The sequence below is a fragment of the Suncus etruscus genome, chromosome 9 (genome assembly GCF_024139225.1).
Source record: "Suncus etruscus isolate mSunEtr1 chromosome 9, mSunEtr1.pri.cur, whole genome shotgun sequence".
Lineage (NCBI taxonomy): Eukaryota > Metazoa > Chordata > Mammalia > Eulipotyphla > Soricidae > Suncus > Suncus etruscus.
In genome coordinates this window covers 61,811,081-61,827,607 of record NC_064856.1, presented here as the reverse complement: position 1 = coordinate 61,827,607, position 16,527 = coordinate 61,811,081, and the positions used below count along the sequence as shown (strand labels likewise).

At 40.8% G+C, this 16,527-nt stretch overlaps 2 protein-coding genes across 4 annotated transcripts in view; one reads left to right on the top strand and one right to left on the bottom strand.

Moving 5' to 3' along the window:
- The window catches only part of DKK3 (dickkopf WNT signaling pathway inhibitor 3), a 43,883-nt gene extending 41,315 nt beyond the window's left edge, over positions 1-2,568 (top strand). Inside the window, exons 5-7 of the mRNA XM_049781060.1 lie at positions 379-523; positions 1,061-1,217; positions 2,306-2,568. Of these exons, the coding sequence (XP_049637017.1) occupies positions 379-523; positions 1,061-1,217; positions 2,306-2,495 (492 nt within the window). The 3' untranslated portion in view covers positions 2,496-2,568. The remainder of the gene's footprint in view (positions 1-378; positions 524-1,060; positions 1,218-2,305) is intronic.
- A 4,198-nt stretch (positions 2,569-6,766) lies between these two features.
- Positions 6,767-16,527, bottom strand: part of USP47 (ubiquitin specific peptidase 47) — a 127,920-nt gene continuing 118,159 nt past the window's right edge. For 2 of the 3 annotated variants that reach the window (XM_049780984.1, XM_049780985.1), the window contains 7 exons: positions 16,172-16,252; positions 15,349-15,464; positions 14,905-15,023; positions 12,560-12,690; positions 10,183-10,230; positions 9,775-9,905; positions 7,463-8,943 (listed from right to left, as the gene is read on the bottom strand). In XM_049780984.1, coding sequence (XP_049636941.1) covers positions 8,769-8,943; positions 9,775-9,905; positions 10,183-10,230; positions 12,560-12,690; positions 14,905-15,023; positions 15,349-15,464; positions 16,172-16,252 — 801 coding nt within the window. In that variant the 3' untranslated portion in view covers positions 7,463-8,768. Of the gene's footprint in view, positions 8,944-9,774; positions 9,906-10,182; positions 10,231-12,559; positions 12,691-14,904; positions 15,024-15,348; positions 15,465-16,171; positions 16,253-16,527 lie in introns of all 3 variants that reach the window. The other variant, XM_049780983.1, reaches the window with a different exon arrangement.

Genomic DNA, 16,527 nt, shown 5'->3' with positions numbered 1-16,527 from the left:
TGTAGTTGGGTTTCAGTCATGCAAAGAAAACCCCCGTTCACCAGTGCGAACCTCAGTCTTAAGCCAGGGTGTGCCTTTAAAATCAAGGTGTGTCGCTGTGGGGGGAGTGCAGGACTTCCTTCCTGTCTGGATGAAATAGAAGACATGCTACCACCCTTGGCAATCCTCCACTGTGAAGGCAGATGCCCCCTCCCACCCCATGTTCCCACCTTATGTCCCTCGTGGTCTCTTTCATCCATCAGTCCAGTGCCTAGGCTCCCATTCACAGCCCCTCCTCTTCCACAGTTTCTCCTCCCCGTGGTGGAGGGATATGGGATGCCACCTGACCCCTTCAGGTTTCCCAGGACAGATTCTACAGTTTTACCCCCTCCTCTGCAGCCTTGTACCCAGGACAGTGAGTGCTGCGGGGAACGGCTGTGTGTCTGGGGACATTGCTCTAGAGAGGCCACCAAAGGAAGCAACGGGACCATCTGTGACAACCAGAGGGATTGTCAGTCTGAGCTGTGCTGTGCCTTCCAGAAAGGTGAGTGGGTTCCTGGGGCAGGCCAGCCCTGCACCCTTCTCCACTATGGCATCCCGGGGACCATCCACATGAACCAATCCCTCCAGGGTCATCCCATCTGCTCTCACCACCCCCCACAGAAATGCCTAGGAAAGTTACATTCTTTTAGGCCCCATGAGTCTAGTATGAGAGGACATCCAGAAGGTGGGATTTGAGTGCCCCTCCTCGACCTACTCTACTCACTCCCCACCCCTGTTCCTGTGAATGTCCCCCTCTCACCTCTTTTTTTCCCCCAACTCTGCCATCACTATGCTCCTGCTAACTTCTAAATCCAGCACAAACCCATCTCTTCCAGGCAGTCATCCTTGACTGCTTCAGCCCTCTAGGTTCATTCTTTCCTGGAGAAAACTGTAGTGATTCTTTTCCCCTCTTATCCAACCTATTCCTTGACATTGAGAATAGGAGGCACAAAGTGCCCCTTTTTCTTTAATCCCTCCCCCTAGCACCTGCCTGCCTGATGCTGAGTGCACTGGCATGACTTTTGGCCTGTGGTCTCAGGTCTGTTGTTCCCAGTGTGTACACCGCTGCCCAGAGAGGGTGAATTGTGCCATGACCCTAACAGCCGGCCTCTGGACTTCATCGCGTGGGCGGTGACGCCTCAAGTTCCACTGGATCGGTGCCCTTGTGCCAGTGGCCTCCGCTGCCAGCCACACAGGTGAGGCCTCACCTACCTTCCATTTAGGGGTTGAGAGCAGATGAGGTTTGACTCCATGGGGACTGAAACAGAAGTGCGGTAGTACATAGGTCCCTACCAGGCTTTAGTGGTGATGCTGGAGCTCATCCTGTTGGAGGGTCAGCCAGTCAGGTCACTGAGAGGAGGTTGACCCCGGATGAGTGGGCCCCTGGGAGTCAATGAGGGAACCCAACCCTTTAATAAGGAGGGATGAGCTGAGTGATCTGCAAAGGCAGCTATGACTACCAGAGAGGTAAGAAGGAAGCCAGGAGCATGTGGGACGCTGAGGCGGAGTACTCAGGCCACCAGGAGAGCAGCCTCAACCTGTGGTGCACATTCTGTGTCCATCACACACAGAACTCCGTCTGGGTAGTAGTGTGTGCAGAAGTCCCCTCCCAGCCCCAAAGCACAGGGGTCCTCCAGTCTCTGCAGATGAGCAGTTAGGCTTCATCCTGCTTTAGGGTTTGCCCTCATCTAGAAACTAGGTCCCAGGGGCCTGGGAGCAGCCCAGAGTTTCTGTAAACTGAGGCATGGGAAGTGTCTGCTGTTTCAGTTATCTCTCACAGCAAGTAGCACCCACCACTGAGGAAGGCGTGTGCTCCTCTCAAGTAAGTAGTGGCCCTACTTACCCTCAGATTCCTTGGGCATTCCACACTTGGCAATCATCAGGGATTTTCTTGCCTTTTGGAAGTGCTGGTATAGGGGATTAAAACTTGGGTAGTCTGGACTCCCCTCCTGGACTGACTCTTTAGTCCCAAGCCAGTTTCTCAATGGGAAGAGGTTGACGTGAAGTTAAGACTATTTTGAGGGCCATATAGATAGTAAATGGGTAAGTGCTTACCTTGCACATGGCCAACTTGAATCTGACCCCCAGAACTGCATGATCACCCCAGTACTACCAGCAGTACAGAACAAGCCACGAGTAGCCCTTGAGCATCACTAGGTAATGTCCAAATACCCCTTCCCCCAAATAAGGACCATTGAGATGCTCTAGGCGGCAGTGACTATAGGATAGCCTCTGCAGCTGGGAGCAACACCCTCCTGAACCCCCTTGCTCCATCTCTCCCCAGCCAAAGTCTGGTCTATGTGTGTCAGCCGGATGACGATGACGATGACCAAGAGGCCTCTGAGGAGTATGACAAGGATGGTTTATTGGAAGAGATGCTGCGGGAGGTGCATAACCTGGAAAAGAGCATAGTGGATATGTCACTTGAAGAGGTTCTGGGTGTTACCTCCAAGCCATCAGAGAGGAAGACTTAGAGCTGAAGTTGTTGTTAGGCTGGTGCAGTTGAAGTAGCTTATTTATTTCCCCAGCTTGTGCCATGGTCTCTCCGCAGTTCATTCCCATGCAGGCTTGAAGCAAATCATGCTGCTGTTGCGTGCAACCAGCCCCTCCCCAACGTACACCTTTTGTCACAGTGCCAGTGCTGGGGATCACCGGGTGTGTGAGGGAGACAAAGCAGTGGAGCCAAACCTATCCAGAGTCCTGGCTGCCTCTGCTACTTGGCACAAGGCACATTTCATTTTGGTATCAATTATTAGAGAGGGGATAGAAAAATGGGCAGAATCCCCACACACTCACTTCTACACACTGAGGGCATCTGGGGAAACATAGACTCATGCATCAGAAGAGGGTCTTGCTTTGCAAACATGAATCCAGCAGAAATGACCCCCATGACCCAGGCAGCTCTTTCCTCGGGCCAGCTGTGCCTTCAGCTGCTGAAATGCTGCCTTCTGCTCCCACTGTGTTATGTGCCTCCTCCTCTCCATGATGTCTCTCAGCTCCTACCTCTGTGCTAGGGCAGCTACTGCAGAACCAGGACCACTTGGCGGTGCATGCCTGATGAGGGGGCCTGGTTCTCTCTGAGAACAGGCACCCATTTGTCTGCCCCGGTTACACATCAAATGAAGCCAGAGCACGATGACACCCCTTACCTCACCTGTCTTCTCCACCCACACCTCCCGCCCCCAGCAGACTTGCTGCTGCCAAAGACTTTTTTTTCCTTTGAAGCACATCTGGAATTTCTTGCACTTCTGAAGATTCAAATCCTGCTGTTAGAAATGGCATCACATACTCCAGAATGGCGATGGATCATCAGTTAGTGGAGATAGATGGTGTTAATGCCATTCCCTGGGCAGTTAGTTACACCAAGTAATCTGGTTGGGGCATAGTATATGTTAGCTTACCAGAAACAGCACTTAAATTATTGTTGGGTGGGTCAGGAATATATATGAAAATTTCAAAATCTTTTACCAGCAACTGAAGACCACTATCCACTGGGAGCAAATGAAACCAATCATGATCAGCAGCTGTTGCTGTAATATCCAAACAGGGTGCTGGATGGCGTGTGCTTCCATAAATAATGGTTACAGGTGCCCTGGAGTATTTCCATCATGCATTCACCCAGAGTTACTAAGTCGTAAAATTGCACATGAATGTATAAGCATGCTTTGAGTTTTCAATTGTGTGTAAACACATACTGTATTTAGAAATCAAGCATAAATCACTGAAAACTACTCTTTAGCAGTTCTTGACTTTTTTCCCCCTTTTGATGTTGAATAAATATAAAGTTCTTTAGCCAAACAAAATGAACTGCATTGTCAAAAACAAACAAACAAATACAACAGGAGCCGGAGAGATAGCACAGCGGTATGGCAATTGCCTTGCACGCATCCGATCCAGTATGGGTAGTGGTTCAAATTTCAGCATCCCATATGGTCCCCCATGCCTGCTAGGAGCGATATCTGAGCAGAGCCAGGAGTAACCCCTCAGTGCTGCCGGGCGTGACCCAAAAACAAAAAAACTCACAAACACAACTCTCACATATAAATAAATGTATACCTCTTAGGGTATCATGCTATTTCAGAATGTTATCTTGATTCATGTATGTTTAGGGTTTTCCAAACACTGGTATTTATTGTTATTGGGGAGACTGCCAATATACCACATTTGGTGGTGCCTAAGGTATTACTCTCATGGAGCATTTGTGCATATATATATTTTTTTCTTGCTCCATTTTATGTGATCAAAGCCATAAAAGTACACCAACATGAGAGGATTTGCAAAAACACTTAGTCAAGATCTGAAATCTTCCTGAAAAGTGGCTGGTGGAACATGTCTCCAAGTCTAAAGGGAGGGCATAGGAATGACGTCAGTGCAACAAGAGCTAAGCATCCCTCAGACTCTTCTAACATCAACTCCCCCAATGCAACTAGGATGAGTGACTGCTGCATTTATTACTAGAGTCATGCATGCTTGCACATTGGACTTTAACCCAGCATTGTTTCTGTTTTGGGGCTATAAAAACAAACAAAAAACAGTCCTGATGGTGCTAGAGAAGCTAAATGAGATGCCTGAGATGGAACCTAGGTTGGTTGTGTTACAAGATAGAACACGGCTGCTCTTTCTAGGCCCAACCAAGTATTATTTCTGAAACAATCTAAGCGCCAGACTTTGAAAACTAATCTCTAACAAAATAACCACTGACAACTCATTCCCCAGCATAAACTACAGCATAGGAGCAACTTCTGATTTCACTTACTTACACCTACCTAGATGGCTACAAACGTTGAGCCATATTTTTGCCAACTGTATTTTATTTGGGGGAGGGAGGGCAATACCCAGCGGTGCTCAGAAATTACTCCTAGCTCTGCACTCAGAAGTCACTCCTGGCAGGCTGGGAGACCCTATAGGATTCCAGGGAATCGAACCAGGGTCCATCCCAGGTTGGCTACGTGCAAGACAAACACCTTACCACTGTGCTATTACTTTGGCCCCATGCAAACTGCATTTTAAAAATGCATTTAATGGGTAAGGCTGGACCAATGCTTACCTTGCATTGATCCTTGCACTTTACCCAGATTCTGTCTCTAGAACCCCATATAGTCCCCTGGAATGAGCCCTGGGTATGGACCCCCCCCCCCAATACATGTACTAACCACCTGGAGAACTATACAACATATTTAATATTTGAGGCACGTCACTACCAGAAACTATATTGTATGCCTTCAAAAAACTATACAGGATAGATGCAGTACTAGTTAGTCTTCCTGATTCCAATCATCTTCTATTTCAAGTACTTTATGCCTTAGCATCTAAAACGTGGGTAATGACCAAATATTGTTTTAAGATAAATTTTATCATAAATGTTTGATTTGTATACCTGGAGTGGTATAAGAATTTCTTAGGAGCAAAGAGATTGCAAGAGGAAAATGTTTAATTGCTGTTCTAGGCTAAAATTTATAAGACAGGTTTAAGAGTTAGGGCCTTGATGGCAAACAAGGAGCACAATTCACAGGGAAATAGCCAACTGAAAAGGAAATACTAGAAAAGATACAGAAGATACTTTCCTGTAATACTCAGGTCACTTTCAGACTTAGCCAGTACACTGTGATGCTAATGCTGAAGTTTTGAGACCACAATGAAAGTTTGCATTTGTTCTGTCTAGAGATGAGTCACAGAACCATTCTAACCTAGCAGTCTGGCCACAAATGCCCTTTAATTTTCAAGTTGTGGCATTGGTTCTCTACCTTCTGAGTATTTTAAAAAACTTTTTGTTATAAGGTATATGTAGCTTTGTCACACTGATTTCTTTGGCCATTTTGAGCCATACCCAATGGTGTTGAGGGGTTACTCCTATCTCTCAGGAAGGAACTAACTGCTTCTGGTGGTGCTCAGGGGACCATATGGGATGCCACGGTCAGTCGAATAGGCCATGTGCAAGGCAAATAAATACACACTGTACTACTTTAGCCCTGATCTACCAAGTCCAACTAGTTTAAGAGTTGAAACTTTAATATGGATCAGATAAACACAGGATGTGTTCAATTTCATAGCTTTTGCTTCTTTTGGCAAGAACATATTCCTCACCTTTCTTACCAGCCCTAGAAATGTGGGTGACTTGGATTTCACAGGATTTGGTCAACACAAACCCATCAACCCCACGGTAAAAGCTCTTCAAAACCTTGGTGTAATCCTGGGGAGCAGGGTCACAATTTGCTGCATGGAGGTGAGGTCCAGGATTGAGTTAGGGCTGTCCAGGTTGTACTGTCCTTGGGGCCTTAGGACACTTGATACACATGGATATTATTGCTCTGCATCTAGGCTTCCTGATGTACATGTCGTTCTCTGAATCCAAGTCATCTAGCACAGGGAATCTCCTTCATATAAATCATGGCTTCCCTACCCCCAATTTTAATTTGAAAAGTTCCCACCAGGGGTCAGAGAGATAGTACAGAGGTAAGGTGTTTGCCTTGCATGCAGAAGGACAGTGGTTCGAATCCTGGCATCCCATATGGTCCCCCGAGCCTGCCAGGAGCGATTTCTGAGTGTAGAGCCAGGAGTAATCTCTGAGCACTGCCAGGTCTGACCCAAAAACCAAAACCAAAACCAAAAAACCCCCGAAAAGTTCCCACCCTTCTATGGAAAATACTCAAATGCAGCACTGTGTTCTTTCCTATTGGTATTTGAAATATATTTGCAGTCAGAAGGAGCAGTTCAACACAAAACAGGGTCGAAGGCACAGAAAGAGCAGAGATGAGAAAAATTTTACCATTTACTTTTATAGGAACACTAAACCAAACCAAATCCAAGCCTATTTCGTTTACAACTTGAACTACTCCGCTCCACAGAGAGTCAGTCATCAAAAGCAGAAACCCTATTTATTAACCCCCAAACCCAATAAACAGGCCTGTATCAGAACCAAATAGCTGTTATGTTACATCAGAAAATCCAAAGGATCCAAAAGACAATTCATCACAAAGTTTAGTGTTTTCACGAAGAATACCACCAACCCCACCCGTTGAAAACTTAGGACAACAATATCAATCAAATTTAGCAGAATGACACATAGTTTACAGAGAATAAAAATCAGCCAGAAAAGTGTTAGAAAATAAATTTTCCTTGTGGACTACAGAGACTATTAATATATTATGGAATAATCATTATATTCTATCTGCAGAGCCAACATCTGCTAATACCTTTTTCGTATTATATTCTTCCTTAAAAGAAAAAAGGGGTAAAAATCTGGTTTTGAAATATTGACAGGATTCATCAGTTAAATATTAACATATTTTCTTCTCTTTTATGAGAACTTTACTGTAAACAAACCTTATAGAAGTGAGATTATTCAATATATGTTATAAAATGTTATATTTAAGGAAAACAGATCTACTCTTAAACCCAGATTCTTCCTTCACAAAAGTTTAATGACTAAAGTAACACAACAGAATGAACAAATGTTTTATTGGCATGTTCATCGTTGTAAACAACATCTGGCATGAAAAAGTCTTACCAAAACCTTTATTGATTTTTATAAATTAGATGGCATTTCAAAATTTATGTAGAATTGTGTTCATTGAAGTTATATTTAGCAAAGCAAAAACTTGCCGATTCTTCAAGACTTTGCAATAAAATCATGTTGCCTGCATCAGCTGTGCCATGAACTGACTTACTAGCAAGTTATTTAACACGATGTTAAGACATTTCCCCAAAGTTAAACTACATGAAACTACAAATCAACTCCAAAAATTAAAGTGGGACTTACAAGGGTTCTAGAAGATTCAAACTTGAAGTAAATCTTCAAAAATAAGAGTACAAAGAAAAAAATAATTGAAGCCACTGAACAGAAAAAACCTCATTAACAAGGGCAAATACAATCGTATGGGACCCAGCACTAAGGAACCTCACCAAGGATTACACTTATGAAAACTGATCTATTTCTTAATGTGTGAAACGTACACCATGACTGATATGTAAAAAGAATTACCAGGGGAAATAGCTGGACTGCAATTATGATAACTCAATAGGATTGATTTTATTTACATGCTGAATGAATGAAACATTTTCTACATCCATAACTTAGGTACAATCAGTTATAATTACAGTATTGCAGCAATATGAGCTGCCACCTGCTGGGAGTGGACTAAGGGAAATGTGATGGTTTTTATAATTTTCTTAAAGTTGGCAAAAAGTGAAACATGAAAAAACACAACTTCACAATTCTTTACTGGGTTACGGCTGGTTCTAAAAATTTTCTTTCTTCGGTTCCTACTTTTGCTGCTTTCCAAGAGTCAACACACGTTGTATTTACTTCTGAATTGTCAATGAGGTAATATGTGTATCAGTGAAATAAACAGAAAATTCATTCATGGCCTTTGCACAGCTTTTATTATTATTAAGCTATGAGCATCCTTTTGGAGGCTAGTTTTACTAGCGGCTGTGTGCACATCTGTCCGCAATGAAAGTTAATTCATACCCTTTCCCCCTTTACTAGTAGGTTTTTCTATTTGATTTTATTTTTTTGCACATCCCTTTTCACTTTACAGTACATTTGACTATAGTGCACAACATGATTCCAAGTCAAACAGTGGCCCATTGGGCACTGAGCTTCTGATTGGTGAAGGGCAATCCAATCAGTGCTGGTGTCACTGGGTTACCCCTAACCATGTCCGGCCATAATGGCACTACACAGTAGTAGTGAACCGTCTAATTAAAACCAAAAATTCCCCAGGGAAAATGCTACACTAGTAGAGTCAGTCTTGAGTCAGATCTTTATTTGGTGCTCCATCCAGATATATTTTTAGTGCTTTCTCTTTTCGAGGTGAGTATGTTACACGATGTCCTGTCTTCTGGAGTCGACTGCTTTCTTTTTTCATGAGTTCATTTCTCTGTTCATCTGTCAACTCCATTAAATCTTCTGTCTTATCCCTATATTTAAAATATTAGATATATTAGACATTAGACATATTAGACCCAGTATGAACATGTGCCTCTATTAATTTATGCCTGAGTGTTTGTTATATGTTCCTCAATGAGAAAATAAAATTTGATTGTCACTGGATAAATTAAATAATCTGAAGAGTTTAAAATGCATTCAATTTCTAATGTGTCATATTAACAAAGCACTCACTTTGAAAAATGGCATATTTTTCAAACAATCTTGAATAACATAACTTTCACGTTATTATTAGTATAACTATCATTCATTAAACATTTATTCATGATAGGTATAGTACCATTTCTTAAAGATGCAATGGCTCTAATTATAAAATAATTCTGATTCAAGGTTGCTGTCAATGCCATTTTACTGATGAGAAGTAATATACGTAACAAAACTAATTCTAAACCTACATCTACTGGACTCCAAGGACCGTTCTTTTTCTATATTGTCAAGGGAGGTAACCACATAGAACCATCGAATGAGATATGCTTGGTTCAAACTGACATTTGTAGAAGTGTAACATCTATATGTTATTTCTGGCTTACAAGACAAATAATGTAAAAATCTCATGATTTTAACATACATGTAGTGAATGAAATTTGGATTTATTAGGTTACAAATGTATTATTGAACAATTGTTTCTACTTTAAAAAATATGACTCATTAAAAAATTTTAAATGTAATATGTGACTTTCCCTCTGATTTTTTCTGATCAAGGCTGGTATAGATAGCAATAATAAAGGTACTTGTGAAAGCTATTTAATGTGCAATAAAAATGTTACATCACTAGAAATTACAGAATAAATTCTGAGTATTACCTATAAAATATGACAACACCATCATCACAGATATAGAGAGGCCAGACATTCAGAGTAGAAACTTTAGGGTTCCAGTCTAAATCCTGATGAATATCAAGGACAGAAATGTCACAGGGAAAAGTTCCTCTACCCTAAAGAGAAAAGAACAAATGAAGCATGCAATTAGACATATTTATGAACACTCATTTGCAAATTTTTATTTGATTTTTTTGGGCCACACCTGGCAATGCTCAGGGGTTACTCCTGGCTCTGCACTCAGAAATCACTCCTGGCAGTGCTTGGGAAACCATATGATATGCTAGATCTACCTTGGGTCAGCCTCATGCAAAGCAAGTGTCCCACCCACTGTACTACCTCTCTGGTCCCTTAAGCACTAGTTTCCAAATGCAAGCATTCTTAGATATTTACCTTGGCAAACTCAATATCTTCCAAAGGAATTCCACTAATTTCACAGAGCTGTAAAAAGAAATATTTTATGTGAGTTCATTTTAAAAGTAAATTTGCTAAAGAAAAAACTGTCCATTTACAAACATAGAAATACCCTAGTACTTTCAAATTAGTATGTTTGACAAAAAACAAAGAAAAAAATAAACCAGATGTACAGTTCTTTTCTTTGTCCACTATGCAAATGTTATACATGTCCCAGAAATAAACATTATTTTCTATGCAGCATAAACTACATAAAACATTCCATAATATGTACAATATGTAAAATTATATTTATGAAATATTCCTGTATCAAAATTTTGTTTTATTTTTTGGTTTTTGAGCCACACCCGGTGATGCTTTGGGGTTACTCCTGGTTATGTGCTCAGAAATCACTCCTGGCATGCTCGGGGAACCATATGGGATGCTGGGGATTGAACCCAGGTCCATCCTGGGTCAGCACATGCTAGGTAAATGCCCTACCACTGCACTATTGCTCTGGCCCCATTTACACAATTTTATATAACCTAGTACAAATAGGATGCAGAATTATTTGAGTCTATTCAACAGCTGAACAATAAACAATTTTTATTTTCTACTGATCGACAATGAGAAATTGATTTGGGTGGCTGGAGTAATAGCATATCGGGTTGGGTGTTTGCTTTGCACGCAGAACCGACCCAAATTCGATCCTCAGCATCTCTTCTGGTCCCCTGAACCTGCTAGGAGCAATTTCTGAGAGTAGAGCCTGGAGTAACCCGAGCACAACCAGTTGTGGGCCAACCCCTCATTCCCCTCCCCCCAAAAAAGAGAAATTAATTTTCCTTTTATAATGCTATACCATATACCTCCATAAATATCCTTGCATATTTATGCAAGTATTTCTAGAGCCTGAATTCTTAGAAGTGGAATTATACATCTGTAATACAGATAATGCCAAATTGAACAATGAAAAATTTGTTATTTTCCCCAAGCCTTCACAACTCTCATTTAAATTGTTCACTGTTGAGTTTCAGTCACAGAATACACCACCCCTCACAAGTACACCCTTCCCACCACCGATGTCTCTTGTTTCCCTCCCATCCCGTCTGACTCTGAGGCAGGCAAAATGCCCCCACCTCCTGTTCTCATTTCCTCTCCTTCCCCTCCTCCCTTTGCACTACTGTTTAATGGTGGGGTGCCTTGCATGTCCACTTTCTCCCCTTTCTGTACCTACTTCTTGTCCAGAGTGATCAGTTCCAACTATTACCATAGTAGACCCTTCTCTACTTTAACTGCACTCACCACTCTTGGTGGCAAGCTTCCTACCTTAGGCAAGATTTCCTAACCCTCATCTCTATTGTCCTTGGATAATATTACCATACTGTCTCTTGTCTTTCTTAGATACTTCAAATGAGTGAGATTATTCTATTTCTATCCCTTTCCCTCTAACTCATTTCACTCAGCACAAAAATATCCATCCATATATAAGCAAATTTCATGACTTCACGTTTCCTGAAGGCTGTGTAGATATAACACAATTAATTAGCCACTCATTTGTTGTCGGGTACCTGGGCTGTTTCCAGATTCTGGCTATTATAAATAGTGCTGCTATGAACACAGAAATACAGAGGGCAATTTTTTTTTGGGTTTTTGGGCCACACCGGCGGTGCTCAGGGGTTACTCTTGGCTGTCTGCTCAGAAATAGCTCCTGGCAGGCACGGGGGACCATATGGGACACCGGGATTCGAACCAACCACCTTTGGTCCTGGATCGGCTGCTTGCAAGGCAAACGCCGCTGTGCTATCTCTCCGGGCCCACGGAGGGCATTTTTGTGTTGTTTTTGTGCTCCGAAGATCATATGTGGGGTGTGTGTGTGTGTGTGTGTGTGCGCGCGCGCGGTTTTCAAAGTGTGTGTGTGCGTGTGCGTGCGCGGTTTTCAAATCGAAGATCATATGTGGGGTGTGTGTGTGCGCGCGCGCGGTTTTCAAAGCGTGTGTGTGTGTGTGTGTGTGTGTGTGTGTGTGTGTGTGTGTGTGTGTGTGTGTGTGTGTGTGTGTGTGTGTGTGTGTGTGTGTGTGCGCGCGCGCGCGCACGCGCAGTTTTCAAAGCTGGGCCAGCTTTGCACAAAGTGCTTTTTCGTTTATCTCTGAACCCTCGCTTTTTCGTTTATCTCTGAACCCTCACTTAGGACGAAGCTGAATCGAGCAATAAAATGTAAAAGCCAATTTGGGTAGGCCAGAGCCACTTAAAGATTTCAATGCACCAGGAGCACTAAGAAACAAAGGTGTGAGAAACATTTCTTTTTTTTTTTTTTTTATTCTTTTTGACATTTCTTAAGCAAAATCCCCTAAATAAACATAAGCTCACTTGAATTTACCTTTTCTCGCAATTCATCAACACTACTGCTTTCCAATACAACCTCTTGAAAGGGATCCAACTTCATCTCTGAAGGCCTCCATCGCCTTGACAAAACTGCAAGTTGTGACATGGATTTCATCTTCTCTACCCCTATAAAAATGTAAGATATGCCATCATTCTATATTCTCTAAATACTGATCGATAATTTTATTTTTGCATTATTGCGTGTGTAGACAAAAAAGATTTACATTATGATAGGCTTAAAAAATGGTAAATATTTGAGAAAGAAATATTTACTCTTCCCTATTCCTGCTGGACACTGCTTTACCAAGTTCTTTTCTCTGGATATACAAATTGTTTCTCTGTTGGTTATCATCCCACAATCCAAAGTCATAATAAAAATCGCCTTCTCACTTAATTTTTTTAACTTAGCCGAACTTCATTTACTCCCAACACAGTTCAACTGTTACATTTTTCTCTGTTGTACGCTAGACAATACTGACTTGCCTTAAAACTTTTCATTTTTGAAAGATTATTTTTAGGGCCAGAGTGATAGCACAGCAGTACACTTGCCTTGCAAGTGGCCAACCTGGGACTAACCCGGGTTCAATTCTCAGCATTGCATATGGTCCCCCGAGTCTGCCAATTTCTGAGCACAGAGCCAGGAGTAACCCGTGTGCCCCAAAAATGTGCCCAGGATTTACTATTGGCTCTGTGCTTACAGACCACTTCTGGTAATGCTTGCAGAAATGTCTGCAGTGTCTGGGATTGAATTTGAGTCATATACATGTAAGGCATACACTCAGTACATTTGGGCTATCTCACTGGTCCCATAACTGGTGAACTTTAAACCAAATTATATTTGAAATAAACTGACCTAGGTGAAGTACATCACTGAACTTTTAGAAAACCAACATATCCTATATAATATCACCCCAACTCATAACCACTAAAAGCTTAAAGAGAGGCCTAGAACAGATTACCCTGTCTAGACTTCCAAGGGAACAATTTTACTGACACCATGATCTCAGACTTGAAGTCTCCAAAATAGAGTAATATATTTCTGCTGCTAAAGCCCTAGGTTTGTGGCAGATGGTAGCCTAAGAAATGTAGTCAATTGGGGCCGAAGCAATAGCACAGTGGTAGGGTGTTTCCTTGCACATGGCTGATCCAGGATGACCCATATGGTCCTCCAAACCAGGAGCAATTTCTGAGCGCATAGCCAGGAGTAATCCCTGAGCGTCACCAAATAAAACAAAACAAACAAACCAAACAAAAAACAATAAATGTAGTCACAATTGTTCTCAAAATATCTGATGAATTCCCCGTATCCTGCTCTCAGAACAAAATGAGGCATAATAAAAAGAGAAAGAGAATAATGAACATGGTTAACAATTTCCTATAAAAAGTACAAAAAATACAATTTGAAATTACAATTTCCTACCAAGGACTTCATAACCCACAACAACAGAGGAAAAAGGAAGCAACTAAAAAGCAAAGGGGACCCAGAGAAAAGATAAAGGAAACTCATTTAATAAATCAGTTATTAAATAAATAATTATTAAATAATTTATTAAATAAATCCATAGTGTCTGTCAGCTCTAGAGCATTTCTAACCAGATTTCACAAACTAAAAAGTATACCATTGGTCATCATATCATTGAAAAACAGCATAGAGTAGCATAGCCACTCTACCAAGTTCCCAAAGGAAATAATGACCTTTAGGTAGTCTGGTCTGGAGTGATGCCTCTTGTGGCATTATCTCAGAAAAATTGAGGGCAGATCCCCTTTTCTGCATCAACCACAGCAGCCCCATGCCACACAACAGCCTCCTACAGAAAATGGTCTATTCTTAACCTTAACCATAATGAATTGCCAAGCCACCAAATTTGTTTCTAATCTATAATCCTGGACTGTACGGCTCCTTGCATGGTATAATTTTGATATCTATAAATTGTATAGTAATGTCAACTCAGTAGTATCATAGGAAATCTGAATCTGAATTAGAGTAATCTACCAAGCTCAGTGAGCCTAAACAGTAACACAAATGTCTTAACTAGCACCAACCACAGATCAGTAAATCCTTAGACACTGATTTTAGTAAAACTTTGGAGGGATAAAACAATTACTTCTATTTGCCCCATGCTGATCTAATTTTTGATAATTTCATTCACCTTGTGTCAAGGAGGCAGGCTAGGCTATATTAGTGGATGGGTATTAGGGACCTTAGTGAAGAGTAGGTGACACCGGTGGTGGGATTAGTGTTCGCACATTTAATGCCTGAAATGACTATATTATGAACAACTTGGTAAATCAGTGTCATAATAAAAAAAAAAAAACCAGAAAAATAAAAACAAAAAATACCATCAAGAACTTCAAGGAAAACTTCCCAGTTGCTAGAAATATTAATATCTTCTTCATAAATATGATAATCCAAAAAGACAGTGCCAGGATTCTTCCATGTTTTCTTCCTTAGACGAAACCTACAAATATAAGGCATTTTAAAGCTATTATAATTCAACATTTAAAAAAATTACATAAATCTGACACCAAAGAAAAATAACCTATGTTCCAATACAAAGTAAGTGGCTATTTGCTGAAATCTTGAAAGAGGAAAAATAGTCCCAGCAGTTCAAATACAGTTTGCTACAGAGGCAATTCAAACATAATTCTGATACTTTTGATTTCTACTAATCTGTATTAATATAATCTGTACTAATATTCTGAATAGTACAACATTTTGTACTACTCAGTTTTAGAAAATCCTATTAACCCATATAAAGTGCAGTCATCTTGATTTTACTTTACCTGTCAATACTGAGCTCTAAACCACACTGCTCCCTGAGTTGAGGAATTAATTCCTCTTTTGATTGCCGTACAGTCATTCCTTTAGCAAACACAGCATCTAGCAAAAACTTGCATGGCTAGAAATAGAAGATAAACACAATTAAAGGTTTACTTACACATTAAAAAATTAATGGGAAAATTTCTTTGTACTTCACAGGCAGCAATGATTTTTTTTCCCCTGGGGGAAGGGGGAAGGTCATACCCAGTAGTGCTCAGGGTTTATTCCTGAGACACTGGTGGAGGGAAGCAGACACCAGTGGTAGATTTGGTAGATAGGCTGAGTAAGCTATCATTAACAGTATTGGAAATCATGGTACCTTGATAAAAATGGGAGAAAAAAAACTGAAAAAAAAAAATTATATGTGATATTCCAGGAGAAGAAAAAAGGCAAGAAAATTTTTGCCTCACTCCAGAATCCCAATAACACGTCATATATAAAAAGCATATATATAGTTCACAAATCTTTTAATACCGATTATGTCATAAATTCAGGGAATGGACAATAACAACAAAAGTGTTGTGAGGATCACATTCATCCACTGACTATTTTGTAAATAAAAATTTTATTGGAACATAGAGTCTCCTATTTACTTCCTCACTGTCTTGTGTCTGCTTTTGTGCTATCATTGAAGCTGAGTTGTATTGCCTACAAAACTCAATTATTTGCCAACCTATGCTTTAGATAGAAACACACTCACACACTCACACACTCACAACACATACACATGACTAGTAATATAACCTCTGTGCAGTGCATTTTTATTACTAAAAGTATATCACTTACCTCTTGTTCATTGACTAGAAGCTGGTACACCTTAACTCTGTACTCTCCTTTTTTAAGTGCTCTCCCCAGTCTAATTGTAATCTAAAAATTAAAAACATTTTTTAAATGTTGTTTGAAGAGAATAAATAATCCATTCTCATCCCATCAATTTTGCTTCCCAACATTTTCTAGATTATGGGCTCTTTGAAAGCAGATTTATCTTTACCTCCGATTCCCCAGCACCTAGAATAGTAACTGACATACAGTTAACAATGAACTAATATTTGTTATATGAATGAAAAATAACAACATAATTCCAGAAGGCTAACCAATAACAAATTAACCTTTTGGGATACTTATTTCACCTTACTTGGAAG